The 19,685-nt window shown below is 35.1% G+C and overlaps 1 protein-coding gene across 8 annotated transcripts in view; it reads right to left on the bottom strand.

Annotated features, from left to right (window-relative positions):
• Positions 1 to 19,685, bottom strand: part of BTBD10 (BTB domain containing 10) — a 67,343-nt gene that overhangs the window by 2,685 nt on the left and 44,973 nt on the right. For 5 of the 8 annotated variants that reach the window (XM_081063980.1, XM_081063983.1, XM_081063981.1 and 2 more), the window contains 6 exons: positions 18,833 to 19,029; positions 16,536 to 16,821; positions 13,853 to 13,955; positions 11,912 to 12,032; positions 4,425 to 4,622; positions 1,003 to 1,113 (listed from right to left, as the gene is read on the bottom strand). In XM_081063980.1, coding sequence (XP_080920106.1) covers positions 1,003 to 1,113; positions 4,425 to 4,622; positions 11,912 to 12,032; positions 13,853 to 13,955; positions 16,536 to 16,821; positions 18,833 to 19,029 — 1,016 coding nt within the window. Of the gene's footprint in view, positions 1 to 1,002; positions 1,114 to 1,748; positions 1,854 to 4,424; positions 4,623 to 11,911; positions 12,033 to 13,852; positions 13,956 to 16,535; positions 16,822 to 18,832; positions 19,030 to 19,685 lie in introns of all 8 variants that reach the window. The other 3 variants (XM_081063977.1, XM_081063978.1, XM_081063982.1) reach the window with 1 other exon arrangement.

Genomic DNA, 19,685 nt, shown 5'->3' with positions numbered 1-19,685 from the left:
GCTGCTAAATCCCACTGCTTGTAAAATGACAGAAGACACACAAGTGAAAGTAATGTGTCAGCGATTCCTCTACTTTTCTAAGTCCAAAGTCTCTTCCGCTTCCCGCGAAGACCCTGTTTCTGGTCATTCTTCCCCATATGTCTCAGCAGACCATTATAGTTAAGTCCTCACTTAACACTCAACAGGTTCTGTAACTTGAAGCAAACAACATAATGAAACCAATTTTATCACAGGCTAATTGATATAAACAGGAGCTAAGTTCCAGTGGCATCCCATCAGCGTTGTAATGAAATAACGGAGGACCTGCTGCACTGTCTGTCATCTCCCAACAGCTCGACTGGGCCATTGATCAACACCATTATCTTCATTTTTACCATCACAACCATACTGAGAAATGACTACATGCCAGGCCCTGTTTTAAGTGTTTTTCATGTATCCACTCATTCTATTCTCACAATAGCCCTATAAAGTGTTCATTAATACCCCATTTTAGATGAGGAAATTGAGGCACAGAGAAGTTAAGTGCCTTGGCCAAGGTCATACAGCTATTAAGTCATAAGATTTGAGCACAAGAATCTGGCTCCAGAACTTTTATTCTTTATGCCATGTTACGCCAAGAAAAATATTTTTAGTAAGGGCACTTTAAAATAAAAGAAGCATCTGACATTGCATTTGGAAAAATTCATTTAAATCATAAAGTAAAAAGCAATCTAAAAATGTATAGGCTTAGTCAAAAAATGCATCAGGGTAAGCTACAGAAGATAAATTCATCTCTCTCATATTGCTAGGGAATCTTACGGAATAAAAATTTCTAATGGTATTCTATTTATCTTCTCAAATAACAGAAGCTGATTGTTATTTACAGGTCTACTGCATGATCATTCAATAACCATTTGTCTGAGATTTTCTCAAAGTATTCAAACTATATTCTAAATGAGATCCAATTTTTTAACCTTGCTTTTTTCAGAAGAAAATTAACAGAAAATAATGAAAATGTCTTACCTTCTATTCCCAGTCTAATCTTCTTAAGACCCCTCTCCTTCAAAACTGATTTGGCCACATCTCTGTTTTCAATGTACTTGAAAAATCTATATAATTTTGTGCTATAAATAACTGGAAACAAAAAGACAAAAATGTTTTCTTATTAAAATCAAAGTATTTGGAGATAAAAGGTTTATCTTGATCATCAAAGGGGCCTGACCACCCTACAAGCCCGAGTGGTGGATGCAGTGATGCCAAAGGGTGACTAGCCAACACGACAGGACAATTCAGTACGTTAATGTAGAAGCAAATGTCTACTCAAGTTGAAACAAGAAAAGCTTCCATAACCAATCAGGTAACCCAATCCATAGGAAGAATCTCCTTCTGAAAGATATATCATAATACAAACTTTTTGGAATAGGATCTGCCCCAATTTCTTCAATAAGAGAATCAAAGGAAGATATTAGGATCACATCATTATCAAGCAGGCAAAGTAAAGGACTTTGCTATAATGCCTACAAGGCCTTGTCTGCAGAGGGAAAAATGCCTTGTCGGAGAGTACAAGATGGATACATCTTACATTTCATGGATTGAGCAACTATTAATAACTCCCCAAAAAGGCAAAGACCCTCCCCACAAACTATTTTCCATTCAGGCGAACAGCCCCATTTAATACTGATGTTAAAAATGGCAGATTCGAGCATGTTCTGCCCAGGTTAGTCTGTTTAGAGCAAACTGGCTTTGCAAAGGACAGACATTCCACTGACAACATGTTGAGTCTTCGAAATGTGCTGGGAACTTCAGGGAGTTAGACTGATGGACCTTCCTCGCCTTCTCTCTTTCAGGTGGAGTTATCTCCCTTAAAAGGTGAACTGCAAAGGTTTTTTCAAAAAAAGAAAAACACACTCACAAACCAAACATGCTGGTTTAAGAGCCAATAAAAGGAAAATACGTATACAGATGCTACTCATGGGGTAAATTTGTGATCATTAACTAAGATTACTGATATTTTAAGATAAATTTTTTTCTGACATCTCAGAATGGATGGTGTCATAATGTCACATTTAGGAAAATCAGGCTGAAGAGGCTATCTCTGTCTCCTTAAATGCATCTTCTTTAGGTTGGAACATCTTGACACGAAATGAAACATTTAGACAAATTAAGTAAAAATATTTTCAGTCCTGTTAAGCTTCAAAGCTTAAGATAAAAAAATAAATAAGTAAACCAAAAAACACTGAAACGGAAAGCTCAACAACTGAAAAGGAAAAGCCAGGTGTATTATAAGTTCTGTATCACTATAATGTTATTTCTGTGTTCTATTATTGGCTCTACTCTCTTTGAGTCAAACTTTTTGAAAACTAAAATACAAATTATAAGTTTGTTCATTCCTCTCTCTCAACAAAAAATAATGTAATAGATTTCTCTGAATGTTCATTTTTTCCTGTTTTTCAAATTTTTATTCCACATATTATCATAGAAAACCACTGTCAGCAAAGAGCCTAGGAATGAGGAACTAGAAACAGAAACGTCTGTTACTACAACTGCCCACAGAAGAATCACAACACTCATTTAAGTACCTAATGCAAAGAAAATGTCTCAATGTAAATTTTGAAAAGTGCTACCATAATTCGTTCAAATAATCTTTGAAAATCTTGTTTAGAAGTCAAAAAGAATACCACTTGGAGTCTTTGTTTTGTTTTTAGACAAGGGTATGTAAAATGGAAAAAACATTGAAGGGTTTAGGTACATTCTATTTTCCTGAACTTTTCACTTAAATCTTAATCCTTACTGAGTCAAATCGGACTGTATTACAGAACAAGATGCTGGCCTATTTTACCTACCATATTTGCCGGCGTATAAGACGATTTTTTGGCCCCGAAAAATATGCCTCCAAGTGGGGGGGTCGTCTTATACGCCAGGTACACTTCAGATAGACTGCCCATAGTGCTTGCCCCGTGCCATAGTGGCCTCCCGATGCCCGCCCACTTCATTCCACATACCGTTCAGGCATCAGCAGCGCTGCTGGGTGTATGCTCGGCTGTTATGCGATTTTGCTGTTATGTGATTTTACCACACTCGCAAAATCGCACACAGCCCAGCATACACCCAGTATGATAGCGCAAAATCGCGAATCGCGATACCATACTGGGTGTATGGTCGGCTGTGTGCGATTTTGCGAGTGTGGTAAATTCGGGTTACCGTATATTTCTTTACATATGCATTGAAGATTCGCGATTTTGCGCTATCATGGTGCCTGTTAGAATGTTGAAGAGCTCGCACTTGCGCACTAGTGAGGTCCCAGGGAGATGCTGATGCAAGGGTGGACCAGACTGCTATAGTGACAGGGCGGGCAAACAGGGAGCAGGGACCAATCAAATCAGGCTTTGTATACAGCCAACAGCCAACCACAATACTGCACCATTGTACAGTACAGCATAGAAAATGTCGACCAGTCAAACCCCTATCATCCCTATCATGGCACCAGCCAAAAGAAAGAAGTATGATGCAAATTTTAAACTGAAAGTTATTTGGTGTGTGGAAGGTGTGCGGAAGAGGGGGTAGTCTTATACGGCGAGTATATAACAAACTCTGTATTTTGAGTGGAAATGTTAGGGGGTCGTCTTATACGCCCAGTCGTCTTATACGCCGGCAAATACGGTAGCTTTCCAAATCATTTTCAACTCTATCTTCTCCATCTATGAAACTGGTTAAAAAAACTGTATTGGGTTCATCAAGGAAAACAATATAAGATACATTTTCTAACAAAAAAAGAAAAGGCTCTAATGAGAAAGTTTGGAAGTATAGTAAGAAAAAAGTTGGTCATTGCTACTCAAGATACGCTGTTTTGGTCAGAGATACCTAACTATAGTTCCACAAAACTTTCTGAAGGGTCACTGTATCCTCCAGAAACACAATGATACTTAAAATCTTAGAAATTAAAGTCACCCTTGAAATCAATGAGTTGAAGCTTCTCATTTTATACACAGCTAAAAACTCATCTTTTTTAAAAAAAAAAAAGCTTAGTTTTTATAATCTACTATTCCAGAATCTACTTCTCTGGGATGCTTCCAAATGCAAAGAGAAATATCCATCAAGATCCAGATACTCAACAGAGAGCAAATCACCTCTGTGTGTGTCAGGGGTGGGCACACTTCTTCTGTATAGGGCCAGATAGTCAATACTTTGGGCTTTGCGAGCCATGCGGTCTCCGTTGCAACTACTCAACTCTACCATGGTAGCACAAAAGCAGCCATAGACAATACATAAAACCTCATTTATAAAAACAAGCAATAGGCTGGATTTGGCCTAGAGGCCATGTTTTCTGACTCCTGGTGTACTTGAGAATTCAATGTACTTTCTTTATAAAAACTGTCCTTTGATTCAATAGTATAAAATAGAGAATTGGGGGTGACTGAAGAGAGCAAACATGCCACAATACTCACTCTGTGAATACTCTTCTCCCATCTGTGGTGGGTACTCTTCATCCCAATCAACGACATCATCGTCCGTAAGCACCACTATGTGGCATTCTCGTTCCCCACTCTGGGCACTCGCTACCATCAGAGGCAGGATCATTTCTTCCAGATAAAATTCAAACTGTCTACGAGCACCATCATTTGATAACTCATGCATTAGGGCACCTGAAATGAAACCCACAAAAATATCTTGAGTTTTTGGGATGACTGATAAAACGAGCAGAAGCAACACACAAAACATGGAATTAGTTTAGTTCATCATCTACTTTGGGCCCCTACAGGCAATAGAGTGGTTATTCTCTAGTCAACACTTTTCCTAGGAAGAGTTCTTACAGAACTATAGAATATTACAGCAAAGAGGGCCAATAAAGACATCCAAAAGTAAGCCTCTTTGTTTTACACATCACGAAGTAATCTGCCTAAGGTAAAAACACTAACTTGCAGAATCAAAACTAAACTCGCCACCTGCACCCCCATCCCTCCTAGCCCAGGGCATTTTTTACTGTATCATGTTGTCTTCATCAGTATATGCAATTATATCTCAAAGTGAATATTAAGGACATTTTTCAGATATCCATGTGAACTAAAATAGCTCCCATATTCCATGTCTCACGTTTTCTTTCTCAGAAAATTATTCACAAATAGCATTAATATTTCAGTGTAGGAATAGGGATGAGATGAGAAGGGCCAACTGGCTTGGGATAAGGAAGGCAAAAGGCCAAGCAAAATACAGCAAGGTATAGGAATTACACAGCAGAACTGACCCTAGGATTGTGAGGGGTGAAAGATACACTTCAGGTCACCTTCCTTAGGTACAAGCACAATGAACAACTTCCCAAACACACAGGTACAAACTCACCTGCACTGACCTAATGTTGTTTTCTTTTATTCCTGTTCCAATGGCAATGTCCCATCTCCTACCTAAGACCCTACCATCTCAGAAACTACTGGGACAGTTACAGGACACTAGAACTCAAATCTGTCATCTCCCAAGGGAGAGTGTTTTCCCCCCTACAACATGTTGTCTAATTATATAATAAATATCAACATATAATTAAAATAAAATCTTAAGTAATTAACAATCTATATTATTATTATCTAGACGTGTTTCTCTCTCTAGGCAGGCTACTTCCCTTTTTGTTTTTACAATTCCATTTATAGCCAAACCCCTAGATGTTTCAACACATTCTCTTTGCCCTAATTTCTGAACCAATTAGGGCTTCCACACTCACTGCTTTAAAACTGCTCTTGCTATGGTCTCCAAATGACCTTCAGATTGTTAATGACAATGTATATTCTGATCCCAATCTGATTTGACTTCTCCGTTGAATCTCTCACAGGGATCACTCCCTCCTCCTCAAAATGCTCTCATTTCTAAGAATCTCTATACCAATTTGTCTGATTTTCTTTGTCCCTTCTGGCTGTTTTTCCCTGGTCACCTCTACCAACCCCTTTCTCCTCTAGCTGTTCATTAAATACTGATATTTCTCAGGATGACTTTAAGTTATTTTCTTCTCTCAGCTTATGCTGATAATTCCCAAATTTATCCTTCTAATTCTGCTTTCTGTATTCTAAATGCATTATATTCAACTGCCTTCTGGAAATCTCCACTTATATGCCACTTCACAGGCACTTCAAACTCACTCAATATATCCAAAATTGAATTTAATAGTCTCTGCCTCTCTGCAGTGTTTTCTAAATCAGTAATTAGCTTCACCATCCACTAAAGTTCTCAGGATCACCTCAAGAGTGCCTGGCATTAATAGGCATTTAAATATTTGTAGAATAGGGGGGAGGGAGATGAGGGTAAGGGGGATCAAATATATGGTGATGGAAGGAGAACTGACTCTGTGTGGTGAACACACAAGGGGATTTATAGTTGATGTAATACAGAATTGTACACCTGAAATTATGTAATTTCATTAACAATTGTCACCCCGATAAATAAATTTAAATTAAAAAAATAATAAATAAATAAATAAATAAATAAATATTTGTAGAATAAATCAATCCTTGGTTCCTCTTTCATCTCTTAATTCAATCATTCTCCAAATGCTATCAAGTCCACCTCTTAAATACATCCTGGATTGTGTCATTTCTTTCTCTGGAAGATGGTATTTTCCAAAGATAGCTGCAAAATCTCTTACGCCACATGCTTTTCTGCAATGTGACCTTCACACCTTGCAAGAGGTGAAGTCTAATCCTCCTTCCCTTTTATTTAGGCTGGTCATATGCTGACTTGCTCTTAACCAGGGGAGTATGGCAACGGTGATGGAGCATGACTTGCAGTTTTACCTTGGTCTGGGGAATGCTCGCTCTCCAAATGCTTCCTCTCTGAACTCAATCTCCAGACTTGGAGAAGCCCAAGCCACATGAAGAGGCTACATACATGTCCTCTGTGTGACATTAAGAACTGACCCCAGCCTTTGAGCAATCCCAGTTCAGGCAGCAACAAGTCAGTGAAGAAGTCCCCAGCCTTTTGAGTCACCTCAGCCCTTCAATTCTTCACAAAATGAGGCTTCAGATATTGTGAAGCAGACATAAGCCACCTCTGTTGCACCCTGTCTGAATCCTTGACCCACAGAATAAAAATGATTATACTTGATGCTACTATGTCTGGAATGGTTATACAGCAATAACAAGAACACAAGCCATCTTCACTGCCCCCACCATACCGCAAGTTGTCATTCATTCTCACCCAAACTATTGTAAAACCTTCTCATGAAATTTCCCCAGCACTGGCTTTTGCCCTCTGTACAGTAGTCCCCCCTTATCTGTGGTTTTGCTTTCTGTGGTTTCAGATACCTGCAGTCAGCTGTGGTCAAAAATAATAAATGGAAAACACCGGAGAGAAACGATTCACACATTTTAAATCGTGCGCTGTTCTGAGCAGTGTGATGCAATCTGTCCAGCTCCGCCCCCTGCCCAGGATGGGAATCACCTTGTCCAGGACATTCACGCTGTATACGCTACCCTCCCATTAGTCACAGCAGCTGCCTAGGTTATCAGGTCAACTGTCGCAGTAGCACAGGGCTTGTGTTTAAGTCACCCTGATTTTACTTAATCAGGGCCCCAAAGCACAAGAAAAATGACGCTGGCAATTCAGATATGCCAACGAGAAGTCCTAAGTGTTTCCTTTAAGTGAAAAGGTGCAAGTTCCTGACTTCAGGAAAGAAAAAAATCATTTGCTAAGGTCACTAAGATCTACAGTAAAAACGAACCTTCTGTGTGAAATTGTGAAGAAGGAAAAAGAAATTCATGCTAGTTTTGCTGTTGCATCTCAAATTGCACAAGTTACAACCACAGTGCATGTAAGTGCTTAATATGGAAAAGGCATTACACTTGTGGGTGGAAGACATGAACAGAAATGTATATACGTGTATAGGGTTTGGTACTATCTGAGGCTCCAGGCATCCACTGGGGGTCTTAAAATGTATCTCCTTCAGGTAAGGGGGGACTACTGTAACTCGTTTTCCCCACAGCAGCCAAATTTCACTATGTGTCTCCTCCTAGTTTAAATCTTTCATGGCTGTACTACTCTTAGAATAAAAGTCCCAAATGCCCAACTTGAGCCATAAAGCCCTGTTATATGAAAAAGGTTATAGATCAGTATGAATAGTCCTTTAAAAAAATATTTTTTAAAATACTATCCACATATAGATGACTTCCCCATAAAAATATCTCGCCCACATTTCTCTCCTGAACTCCAGACGTGTACCTCCAATGTCCCACACTCAGCATTTCCACTGGGATGTCTAATAGGTATTTTAAACATAACATGTCCAAAATCAAGCTTCTGAACTTCTTCCATGAAGTCTCTTCCATCTCAGTGAATGGTAACTCTATACTTCCAGTTTAAACATACTCTACACAAACAATAACAACAATACAAAATATCAAAGAATAAACTTAAGACCAGAGTAGAAATAAGACATAAAAGAAAACCGAATAAATGGAAAGCCAGAGCAGTTGGAGTAGGAATCGGTATAATTATGTTCATTCTTCTAAAAAATTAACTTCAAGAAATTGTAAGGAAAAACTCAACATTTTTAAAATAATTTTTTTGAATGTCTAGAACAGACATAGGTCAGATTTCAGTATGTTTGAGCCTGAGGATTACTGAGAGGGAAAAACTAATGATACTAGAGAAGATGACAAGTGGAAGAGTTCTAAAAATGTATGAGGGGATAAAATAATTTATTCATTCAACAAATGTTTACTGAGTCCTTACTATGTGGCAGGCACTATGGACACAAAGTTAAAAAAGGTACAATCCCTCTCCTCCAGTTCAACTGGTTTAATGTTACAAAGTGAAAAATAGAGCAAAATAGAAATAGGGGTAGAGATGGAGAAGGAGACAGACGGAGATGGAGATGAGATGGGGACAGAAAACACAAGTGTCTGTCGTTTGTGCCTCTGTTTCAGTGACTCCATAGGCAGGCTCCGCCTCGGATTTCCCTTTCTCAACAGGCTTGGATATAACTTCAGTGTTTTAGACTTTGGTTGCAGTCCCATTATCGTCTACAAGGATGGTGCCTTTCTTCCTGGGCCTTCTGAATTGGTACTTTATTCAAACCTTAGATTTCATTTTCCATATCACTTTTACCCAAGGACACTGTATTTTCATTTCTTTTAGCTCTAGGCTTTCATTCCTGAGTTTAGCTCTCGTTCTCAAGACCTCTTTTGGATTACAGTGCTTACCTTAGGAAAGAATGATGTAACTGAAGAAATGTATAGCCTATTTGGGGAGCTACTACTTACCACAGATTTCCCTTGGCTTCCTGGTATGTTCTATGACAGATGATTGTGCCGTCAGTCCCTGTACTGATCTTACCTATGAACATACCATTCCTTTAGCTTGGAACACACTTCCCCCCTTTCCTCCAGAAGCTTCTTCAAGCCCCCACACCTGAGGTACAGCTCCCATGTGCTCATTTCGCATCCTATGCTTCCTCTAACACCATAATACAACTTCCTTGCCTGTCCTCCACTGCTACAAGCATCATGAGAAGGAACCTTGTCTTTTTTTGTTGTCTTTTATATACCTAATATTTGGTATAAAGTGAGTGCTCAATAAAAATTCACAAAAGGACTGATTACTATGTAACCATTAAACAAACTGTTATTAAAAATTTTTACTAATGCAGTTATTCACAATATATTTCCATGTGGAAATATAACATAGTGTGTACAGTATGACTCTTTAATACTTTTCTTTTAATTTACTTTTATTTCCTAATTTTGCTACCTTATTTTTTAGCAAACCCTTATTTAACACTATGTGCCAAGCACTATTCATTTAATTTTCACAACAATCCTGTGAGATAAGTATTACTGTCTCCATGTTAAAGATAAGGAAATAAGAAACAAGGTTTAAGTAACTCGCCCAAGAAACTCAACTCTCTACTGAATAAACATTTAGTACTTATTTGACTTCTTTTTAAGTGAAGAGACACACTTACACATTTTAGTGTAAAGTGCCATTACAATAGTCAGAAAAGGCACTTGTCTGCAGAAAAAAATTCATTTTTGGATTTAAGTCTACACTTACAGTATCCTTTTATACTTTTATAACACTATTTCTGTCTCTCCAAATTCTATTAGTTATGTTTTAATAAAGTCTACAAGAATCTCTAAATTTTTAGTAACATATTACAAGTAATCTAGAAATAATTGTAAGTATTTAAAAGTCAAAAGTCTATTACATGGCAACCATATTACATATATTTTACTTCAAGAGTCTTACCTATAATTCCGTAACAGATAAATAAAACTTAACAGTGATGACAAGGTAAACTGTGTCCAAAGGATAACAAAACTAAAGTCCACATCATCTGTAAAAAATTCTAGTGTTTTTTTTAAATCTGACAGTCACCAAAATTCAACATCTAATTGTATGAAGTTAAATTAAAATAGTGCCATGAATTAAAAAACACTAAACTTGACGTCAAGGATCTATAATTAAAATAATAAATGCTCATGGTTTCTACTAAAACCTCTTTTTAAGATGTAAAAACACAGCAACTTTGTTCAAGTTTACAGGTGTATGCTCCAGTTGTCCAACTAGTTGACTTTAAACTTTTAAATATCATTTATAGAGAAATGGACTCAGAGGTAGACCATCTGAATTTTATGGAAACTTTAAAGAATGTTTAGCAAAAATAAAATAGTACTTAGGCACAGACTTAAGGCCACTCATTTTCAGTATATGTGCTGCCGAAGTGAGCACAGGCTACTCATTTTCAGAGTTAGATTGTACGTAAGCAAGGACAGTTATATTTAAGTATACAGTAGGTGCCTTAAAAATTTAAATAAAATTTCCCATTCACAGTTTCCAATACACCAATCTCTGTCTGAAAAGCTAGTGGATGACTCCACTCTCTGCCAAGCTAGTGTTGAGTTTAGGTAATAAAAGTAACAATATGTCTGGAGCTAGCACAAGGTTATAACCACATATAGGAAACTTAAAAAATGGCTTCCTACTGTATATAAAATAAAATGTAAGAACACTAGTTTGGATTAAAGACCTTCCATAATCTGGCCCACCTATTTATTCCCATCCCCTTCTGGTTCTGATACAAACTAGGTTATTTACAAAGTATATCTTCCCTACCTTTACTCCGAAAATCCCAACTCTTAGAATGACCTCCCTACTCTACTCTTTCTTAAGTCATTCCTATTCCTTCTTTACTACCTGTCTCCTCTGAATTCTTCTTCCAAACCCTCTAGCTGACAATAACCCCTCCTACGTCTGAACTTCTCCAATCACTTAATATCCAAGTCAACATTTGATAATTCTCATAAACTATTTTGACTATATAATCACCTTTTTTTCTTAGGCATGGCATAGCGGTGAAATGGTGGGGTGCTGAGGAGGAGGTGAGAAGAAAACATCAATCAAAGAGTTAGGATTCCTAAGTTCTAGACCTTGCTCTGAGACTATGCTTAAAGTTCTTGAATGAAGTCATTTAACCCTTTGTATAAATGAGGACTAGGTATTCGATCTAAGACCTTTTATGACAAATACTGTTTTTGAGAATTATTTCTACCATAGTAGCTTAGGATATTATCTTACATGGTAAATAGAAAAAAATTATAAATTTTTGGTTGATGTGCTCTAAGGAATGAAGTCAAACACCACATTTTAGCAAAGCCAGGGCTCCCAAGCTGGGAGATAAAACATTAGCAATAAATGATAAAGGAAACAGTAGATGAGCAAATATAGGAGAATCTAATTTTAAAAAAAAATAAATTATGAAAGTTGAAAAAAAGTTTTTGGAAAATTGCACAAGGAGCTTATAAACATGTCTATAAACTTCCATAAATAATCTTCATGGTATTAAAGTGCTTTAAAATTTAATTAAATATTTGAAGTCTAGATAAATAGTACTATTTCAGTCTTTTCATTTCAATATAACTCTACAAACTACTCATACACAAAACATCATACTTACTGAGATCTCTACATTTAATAGTGCTATATTCAAAAGAGATACAGAGATAGTCACATGCTTCTCTCAGTTCAGGAATAGATATGCCATCAGGACAACGGATTATTCCAGTTTTATAGTAATCCTAAAAAACAAGGCAAAGAATGCATAAAACATCTAGTGCAGGAGATAACCAAAACTTATTACTAAGGTTGGGCTGGGAGCATTTTCAAAACAGTAGAGCGCTGAGATTTGTGAATTGCATATTTTAAGATTAGATGGGACCTCCATTCACCTAACAACTATTTCATTTAGCCAGTAAGAAAAATGTAGGCCCAAATAGGTTCAATGACTCACCAAGTCACAGAATTACTTAATAGCAGAGGTAAAATGAGAACCTAGGTCTCCCCATTATTTATGCATCTCTTCTCTCGACTACATCATGCTAGTTCATATATATTTCCTCCATAAGATATTTTTCTGTAGAACTACCATAAATTTTAAAAACTTTTTTGAAAAGGAAGTTGAACAGTATGTTTTAAGTTACCTTAAATATTACCTAGAGAATTGAGAGAAATTTAAAGTTTTTAGAAAAAAATTTCAAAGTCATATCCCAGTATTAAAATATGTAAAACAGAAGGCACAATTAGATATTCTTCCTCCAAATACTGTCCTTTCATGTTTCTCATATTAACTACAATCAGTCAATAGTAATGATTTCCAAAATCTACTTAAAATGTTGTTAGGGGCTGGCCCCAGATTACAGATAAATTACTCCATAGCTGAGTTATAAACATTTTTCTTGTCAACTCCATCGGGGGTCAAAAGTAAGTACAGGCAGCTGAAAAAAGTACTTTCTAAAAGATTAAGATCTGCCTCAAGCTTCTCAAGGTTCAGAGTCACAGAAACATAATTTCTAAAGTTGATGAATCAGCAGAAATCAGTCATCATGGGATATCTGTCTGAGTACTGACAACCCGATCAAGATCAACTATAATTGACCCCTGAACAACACCGGACTTAAGAGCACCAACTCCCTGTATAGCGGAAAATCTGCATATAACTTTTGACTCCCCAAACCTTAATCACCAGTATCTTACTATTGACCGGAAACCAATATAGTTGATTCACGTATATTTTGTATGTTATATGTATTATATGCTGTATTCTTACAATAAAGTAAGCTAGAGAAAAGAAAATAGTATTAACAAAATCATAAGGACGAGAAAATTTATCTACATTATTTATTGAAAAAAATCCACAAATAAGTGGATTCACACTGTTCAAACCTGTGTTGCTCAAGGTTCAACTGTACTTTTCCTGTCCTGTACTGCAGCATCCTCCCTCCTTTCTTGCCCCAAACTATCTGAGGAATCCGTATTTTCAGACTGTGGCATACACGTCACACACTGTAATCAAATCTTCATCACTGATTTAAAATTACAAGTAGGACTCTGTATTACTAATTCAAATATTCCTCAAAATAAAAGGTGAAAACCTCAAAATAAAGGATTAAAACAAAGATGCTAACAAATACATTTCAGATATGAGTTTTAAATGTTCATAAATGTCCGTATTGCTGTTTATGTACAATAAAATACTGAATTCAAATAGCCACATTCATTCTCAGGTAGCAAAAAATGATCAACTTCTTTAAGAGAATTACAAGGAAGGAAGGAGTAGCATGACTCCATAAATGTTAACATTAAACCCTTGAAAGAATTGTTTATGCAGACCTAAGAGATGAATCATCCCATATCCTGTCTTCCCATCGGTCATAAAATTCATTTATTTATATCATATTATCTCTATGTATTAAAATAAAAATAAATAGTATTTTAAAAAAAAATAATACCCTGCAGACCTCCATAAAGATATCCAAAATAGAACTCCGATTTCAATTCAAGTATCTACCAAGAAGGGGTCATATGATTAAATCAAAACACATACGAAACAAAGACTTACCAGGATAGCTCGAAATACAGTGGAGCCAATTCCCTCTGCCACCTCATACTCTCCCTTCTCATTGGGTCGTGTAAAGTTATGTTCTCTGCCAGATCCAAACATCCTATAATAGCAAATAATTAAGAAATATATCAATAGGTAGAATATTTCCTTCAAAAGAGAAAACTCATTTTTGCACAAAACTAAAAAGGAATTATAATTTAAGCATTAAATTATATCATTAAATTAGTTCAAGAATTTTTATCAGAAATTTATTCTGGAAAATGTAATAAACAAAGGAATATTTAAAATAGCTCCTTTTTGATGGGCAGGAACAGTAATATACATTCCCTATAAGCAAACAAAATCAACTGATAAAATTCAGAAGCTAAAAAACTTTACAGCCCCTTGTCCTCAAAAACAAAGAAATATCAATCAGTTAATCTAGGGGAAAAGGTGGCTTTTATACTAATCTTACCAAGAATGGAAAAGAAAAAGGAAAGGGGAAACCATGTTATTTGTGCCTTTTCCTTAAAATTGCCATCTTTATTACAAAGTTAATGCTATAACACAGCAAATACAATACTCTAAACTAGGTAAAACTAAGATGTACAAGCAGGTTAGTTGTTTTACTTTTCATAATCTTAACCACAAATGTAAGAAATCTTGCTTAAAATTCTTACACTTGCATTCTAGAATTGAAAAACAAGCAATCAAATGATGGGGCAGAAAGGAATGAAGAAGAAAAGAATGAAAAGTTTAAATGAGTAAAAAGCTCTTAATATTAATTTTTACATAAGAAAAATACAAATGGACTTATATTTTTCAGGCCATGTTGTTGGCCCTTTAACAGTAACCATTTAGAAAAGAGTCAATTTGCAAAATATATCCTTCAAAATGAGAAGTATAATGCACTACTCCCAAGAAAAAATTTATATTGTGATTCACGGAAGTAGAACCTCCTCCAAATTTGGACATTTCACTGACCACAAAATTTCAGAACAAATGTGGGGGCCTGGCACAGGGTTGAAAATGTTTTCATAAGTTAGGGCATTATGTACCATCTGCTATTTCCATCTTTTCATAAAAGAAAGGACATTCTAACGAGCAAAATTTAGGATAAAAATCACTGAATAAACGATAGTTCTTAAATTGTACTTAACTATACGGAAAAAAAAAGCAGAACCTCTGAATCTGATACCACTATTTCTAAAGTAAATATGACTAATCTAAGTATTCTGCTCAACAATTTCCTAATTTAAATGTTTCCCCTTTTGTTATGACACAGAAACCTGTAAAGAACAAAGTTTTATTTCCAAGTTTCCAAAAGAATGCCAACTGCTTTATACAGTTTCCCGTGTATATTAATTTACATTGCCAAAGATATACTTGAGTCAACGGACGTGAAAAACCGTCATTGATACAAAAAAATCTTACAGGAATTGAGGGTAATGCAATTTTCTCAAAATACTTGAACTTTTTACAAAAGGAGAAAGCTATACTTTTCAGATCAATATTCACACACACACACACACACACAGACAAAATACATTTTTTTAAAAAACGTAGCCTCACAGGTGAAGCAAAATATCAAACATCTACTTCTTAATTGTGTTTCTTTAAAGTTTAGATAAAAAATAAAGCATTAACAGTGTCAAGTCATCCTCCTAATAGCTTCCATCAATAATCTTCCCCTATGCTACTAAAAATACATAAATACCTATAGTTCAAGTATTTTTTCCTCACAGATGCAGAGCCAATGTTAAAAGAAAATACTGACCTACTCAAAACGTATAGTGTCATATGCTAGCGTTTATTTTGTATTCAGACAACGACAAATCACACCACACACACACACACACACACACACACACACACACACACACACACAGAGGCATCCCAAGAGTATTTAGGTTACAAAATACTCATATGTAACCTAAAAAAAAAAGTTTTTTCTTACTTCATGTAAATTTCTACTTCATACAAGTATATATGCCCCTTCATTTTACAGTAGAGTGAACAGAAAAAGATACTAATTTTACATTTAAAAGGTATTTGATCCTAATTTTGGACACGATAAAAAATCGAGTCTCTACAGTCTATATATCATTCTTAGATTGCAGTTTCCATTACTACAAACTTTACATTAATCCATTACTCTCGATGAGCACAGATTAGAAGACGATTATTAATCTCTCCTTCATTCTACTAACTACTTGTTAATAACATTCCTTTTTGCGAGTATATCAAACTGACAACTCATGCTGACTTTTTAGCTAACCAACTGTTGGGTTTTTTTCCTTTAAACAAATCTGATACCTGCTGTATTTATTTGACTGTGGATATTGGGAGCCCATATCCCAAGTAAAGGAAACATTATCACTGTTCAATTCACATTGTTAGATGCAATCTGTGCTATCAGCCTGTTGAGGTCTTTTAGTATCTGTCTTCATTAACTAATATATTTGCTATTCCTACTGGTACAGCAAAGATCGTTAGAAATAAAACCAATTTCAAGATCTGGCTTTACCACTTTCTAGCTGTATAAACTTTAATCTTCAAAAGCTTAGTTCTTTCATCTGTAAAATAAGAACACTACACTCCAACAGAGAATTACCATTATGAAAAAAATGAAAAATTTACATAAAAAAATGATGCGAAGTACTTTATAATTAATAATATAAAGAACTGCAATAATACAAACCTGCCCAACATTGTATTTGGCTGTGCAGTAAAAATGGATGGGTCTACAACAAATCTAGTGTTATCCACTATTAGTGTCACTCGTTCTGACGTTCTTACATTCCGCGCTCCTTCTTTTGCATTTTCATATACAAATACCATCTCCCCAGATGTTTTACAGCTACTATCTGAACTTGACTGACTACTGTTTCTGCTGCTGTTCCCAGCACTACTACTGGAACCATTTGGAGATGCTTTTTGAGGACGAGGGCTGCTTGGACGAGAGGAACTGTGATCTTTTTCTCGTTCTGAAATAAAGACGTTAAACCAAGTTATGCAAATTTCTCTTTAAAAAATGCAAGATCCATATATATCTTTTTAAAATTTTGATTTAGGAAAGTTGTTTAAAATCACAGCATTCCTGCATTTTTTTAATCTCAAATAACATTTTCACAGAATACCATAAATATTAACTTATTTCTCAGGAATAAAACCTAAAACCTAAAATGTCTTCTGAAATAATCTTTACAGACTTTGTAGACATTTAAGAAAGATGTATGGCTGACTAATGTTGGTCCAGACTATAATGAAAATTAAGGTAAATTTTATGTTATTGCCCTACCTAAAAATACACAGAAACCCATGGAACAGAATCACAAGTCAAATAAGTATTGAAAGTTAGTAAAAGATTAGTAAGAACACCAATTTAAAGTCTTCTAAATATTAAAAGCATTAATACTATTCTGAGAACACCAAACTTTTAAATCTCACTGTGTTAATAAGGGCATTTCAAAACCAGCAATTTAACTCACAAAAAGAACGTCCCAAAGGAAGAAAAAAATTTCAGTAAGGACAGCAAAAAGTACTTATTATTCCAAATAACTCAATGTCTACCAAATGAAGTGGCTTCCATAGCTGATGATAATAGTGCTTTCTTTTCAGTCTCACTTTTGTTGAATAAAGCACTGCTACAAAGTTTATAGGATCACATAATTATTATGTATAATTTTAATAGGTAGAAAATATTATTAAAATTCAAAACATTTTCTTTAGATGTTCCAATATTCTACAAAGGGGAAATTAAGATTTTTGTGATTAAGTTTCCTTCAGAGGCTAGATCACTAAACTATAAAGGTGACCTAAAAATGTACTTCCATCTCATCAGTTTCATCAGCTTTTGCCAAATTCCTCCATGACTCAGGCTTACTTAGAACATTCTGTACAGCTTTACTGATTATATAATTAGATTTGCAGTATCTCCAGAGACACTGTGACACCTCACTTTTATTGCCTGTTTCCACAATGCTGGTAGTATCCCAAAAGCAAAATTTGCTAAAGCAATAATTTATTACATCCTCCTAGTGTCTTCTTGTATATTGATTCACGTATAACAAACTATAATCTCTTATTTATACTTCTGTTGATTGTTGGTTTATCAGTACTACTCTGACTTTAAGGACCTACTTAGTTATTGATAACTTCTATACATATTTAGACCCTAATATAAATGGTTTTGATTTATAACAATCAGAAACCTCATACAGTGAGTGATCCTATATACCAAGTTGAGGTGTTTAATTTAGCCCCTTTCTCAAGGGAAAATGAAAATCAACAAGTTCACATCGCTTACGTACCTCTGCTTCAGACTAGTGCATTATATAGTCCGTCATACAATGCATTTACCTGGGGTAATAACTTTCATTTATAGTAATGTGTAGGAAGAAAAAGACCTGAGCTAGTTGCCAAGAAAGCAAAACATTTCACATATTCCCTTTCATCTTCTATTTTTATTATTAAAAATATTGTCAAAAATCAAAATAAATTACTCCTGATGGCTATTCTAGCTTTCACTTTCTTTTATTCACGATGATTAACCAAGGATTCCTACCAATAATTTACTATTATTGATAGTAAATTTATCGTTGATGTTACTGATATTTACAATAAATTTATTATTGGTAGTATTTATTATTACAATAATTTATAAAATAGTTTAAAATAAACCACTGCTATATATCTCCTAAGATAAAAATCACCTTGAAAAATTTTTTAGTCTACATTTCACCATTATAAAAGCTTTCAAATTACTTCTTTCATACAACTGTTCCAGATTCTTAAAAATAATTCACTTTTAAGTTTCATTTAATAAGTTGTTTTTCCACAGCAAGCACCAAGCTAAGCTAAAACAGAAGCAACTGAATGAAAGTAAGAAGTTAATTTTACTCTGAAGTATTAGGCACAAATTCATTGTCATCACTACTTTAAAAAGGTAAATGCATGCTTTAAAAAATTGTTGGGAAGGTGAGTTGATTTACCTACCAACATGGTGCTGTCGTGTTGGAGAAGTAACATTTCTAATACAAGGAGTGAGTTGAGATTCTGTTCTTTCATGAGATGAATCTCGTGATCTGTCACTTGACCTTCGTCTATCTCGTGATCTCTCATGTCCCCCACTAGCACCATGGAGACTCATTTTGGTGTGGTCGGTAACTCCTTTAGCAACACGTGAGGGAGTACTAATAAGTTACAAAAGAAAATTAACCATAAAAGTAGAACATGAGATACAAACACTTTTAAAGAAAAAAAAAACAGTTAACATAAAACTACTAATACTTTGTTTTTTTAAGAGTTTATTTGAACCAAACTGACAAGATCTCAAATGCTCCAAAACTACTAATATTTTATTTTAAAGGGCAAGAATTAAACACTACTTTACAATTCTGAAACCTAATTTACCTCAAACTTGTAGGTTTTATCAATTCTGGAGCACTCTCCAGAATTTTAAAGATCTTTTAAAGATCACAAAATCCAACTCAGTTTTTTTTTAAGGATGAGAAAACTAAAGCCCAGAAAGATTAACTGACTTATAAATAAGCAGTAATAGAAGTCAAGTAGTAGTAGAAATAGTAGTAGTGACTTTCCGTATCTAAATATTACTCAAATGTTCTTTTGATTTCTTCGATTGTGGGAGAACAAGAGGAAAAAATCACCAGCTTCTGGAACTCAAAACTGAGGTATATGCCAAAGTAATTGGTCTCCTTGCCAAGTAAAATAATTCTACATGCTAAGTTCAATCAACTCATTTTGATTTTGACTGAACTCTTTTCAAAATTTTTAAAAACATTTCTCTAAAAAGCTTAACTGCACCGAATGTGTAAAGTCACAGAATTTA

The sequence above is a fragment of the Rhinolophus hipposideros genome (assembly GCF_964194185.1).
Source record: "Rhinolophus hipposideros genome assembly, chromosome: 10".
Lineage (NCBI taxonomy): Eukaryota > Metazoa > Chordata > Mammalia > Chiroptera > Rhinolophidae > Rhinolophus > Rhinolophus hipposideros.
This window is presented reverse-complemented; position numbering and strand designations above follow the sequence as displayed.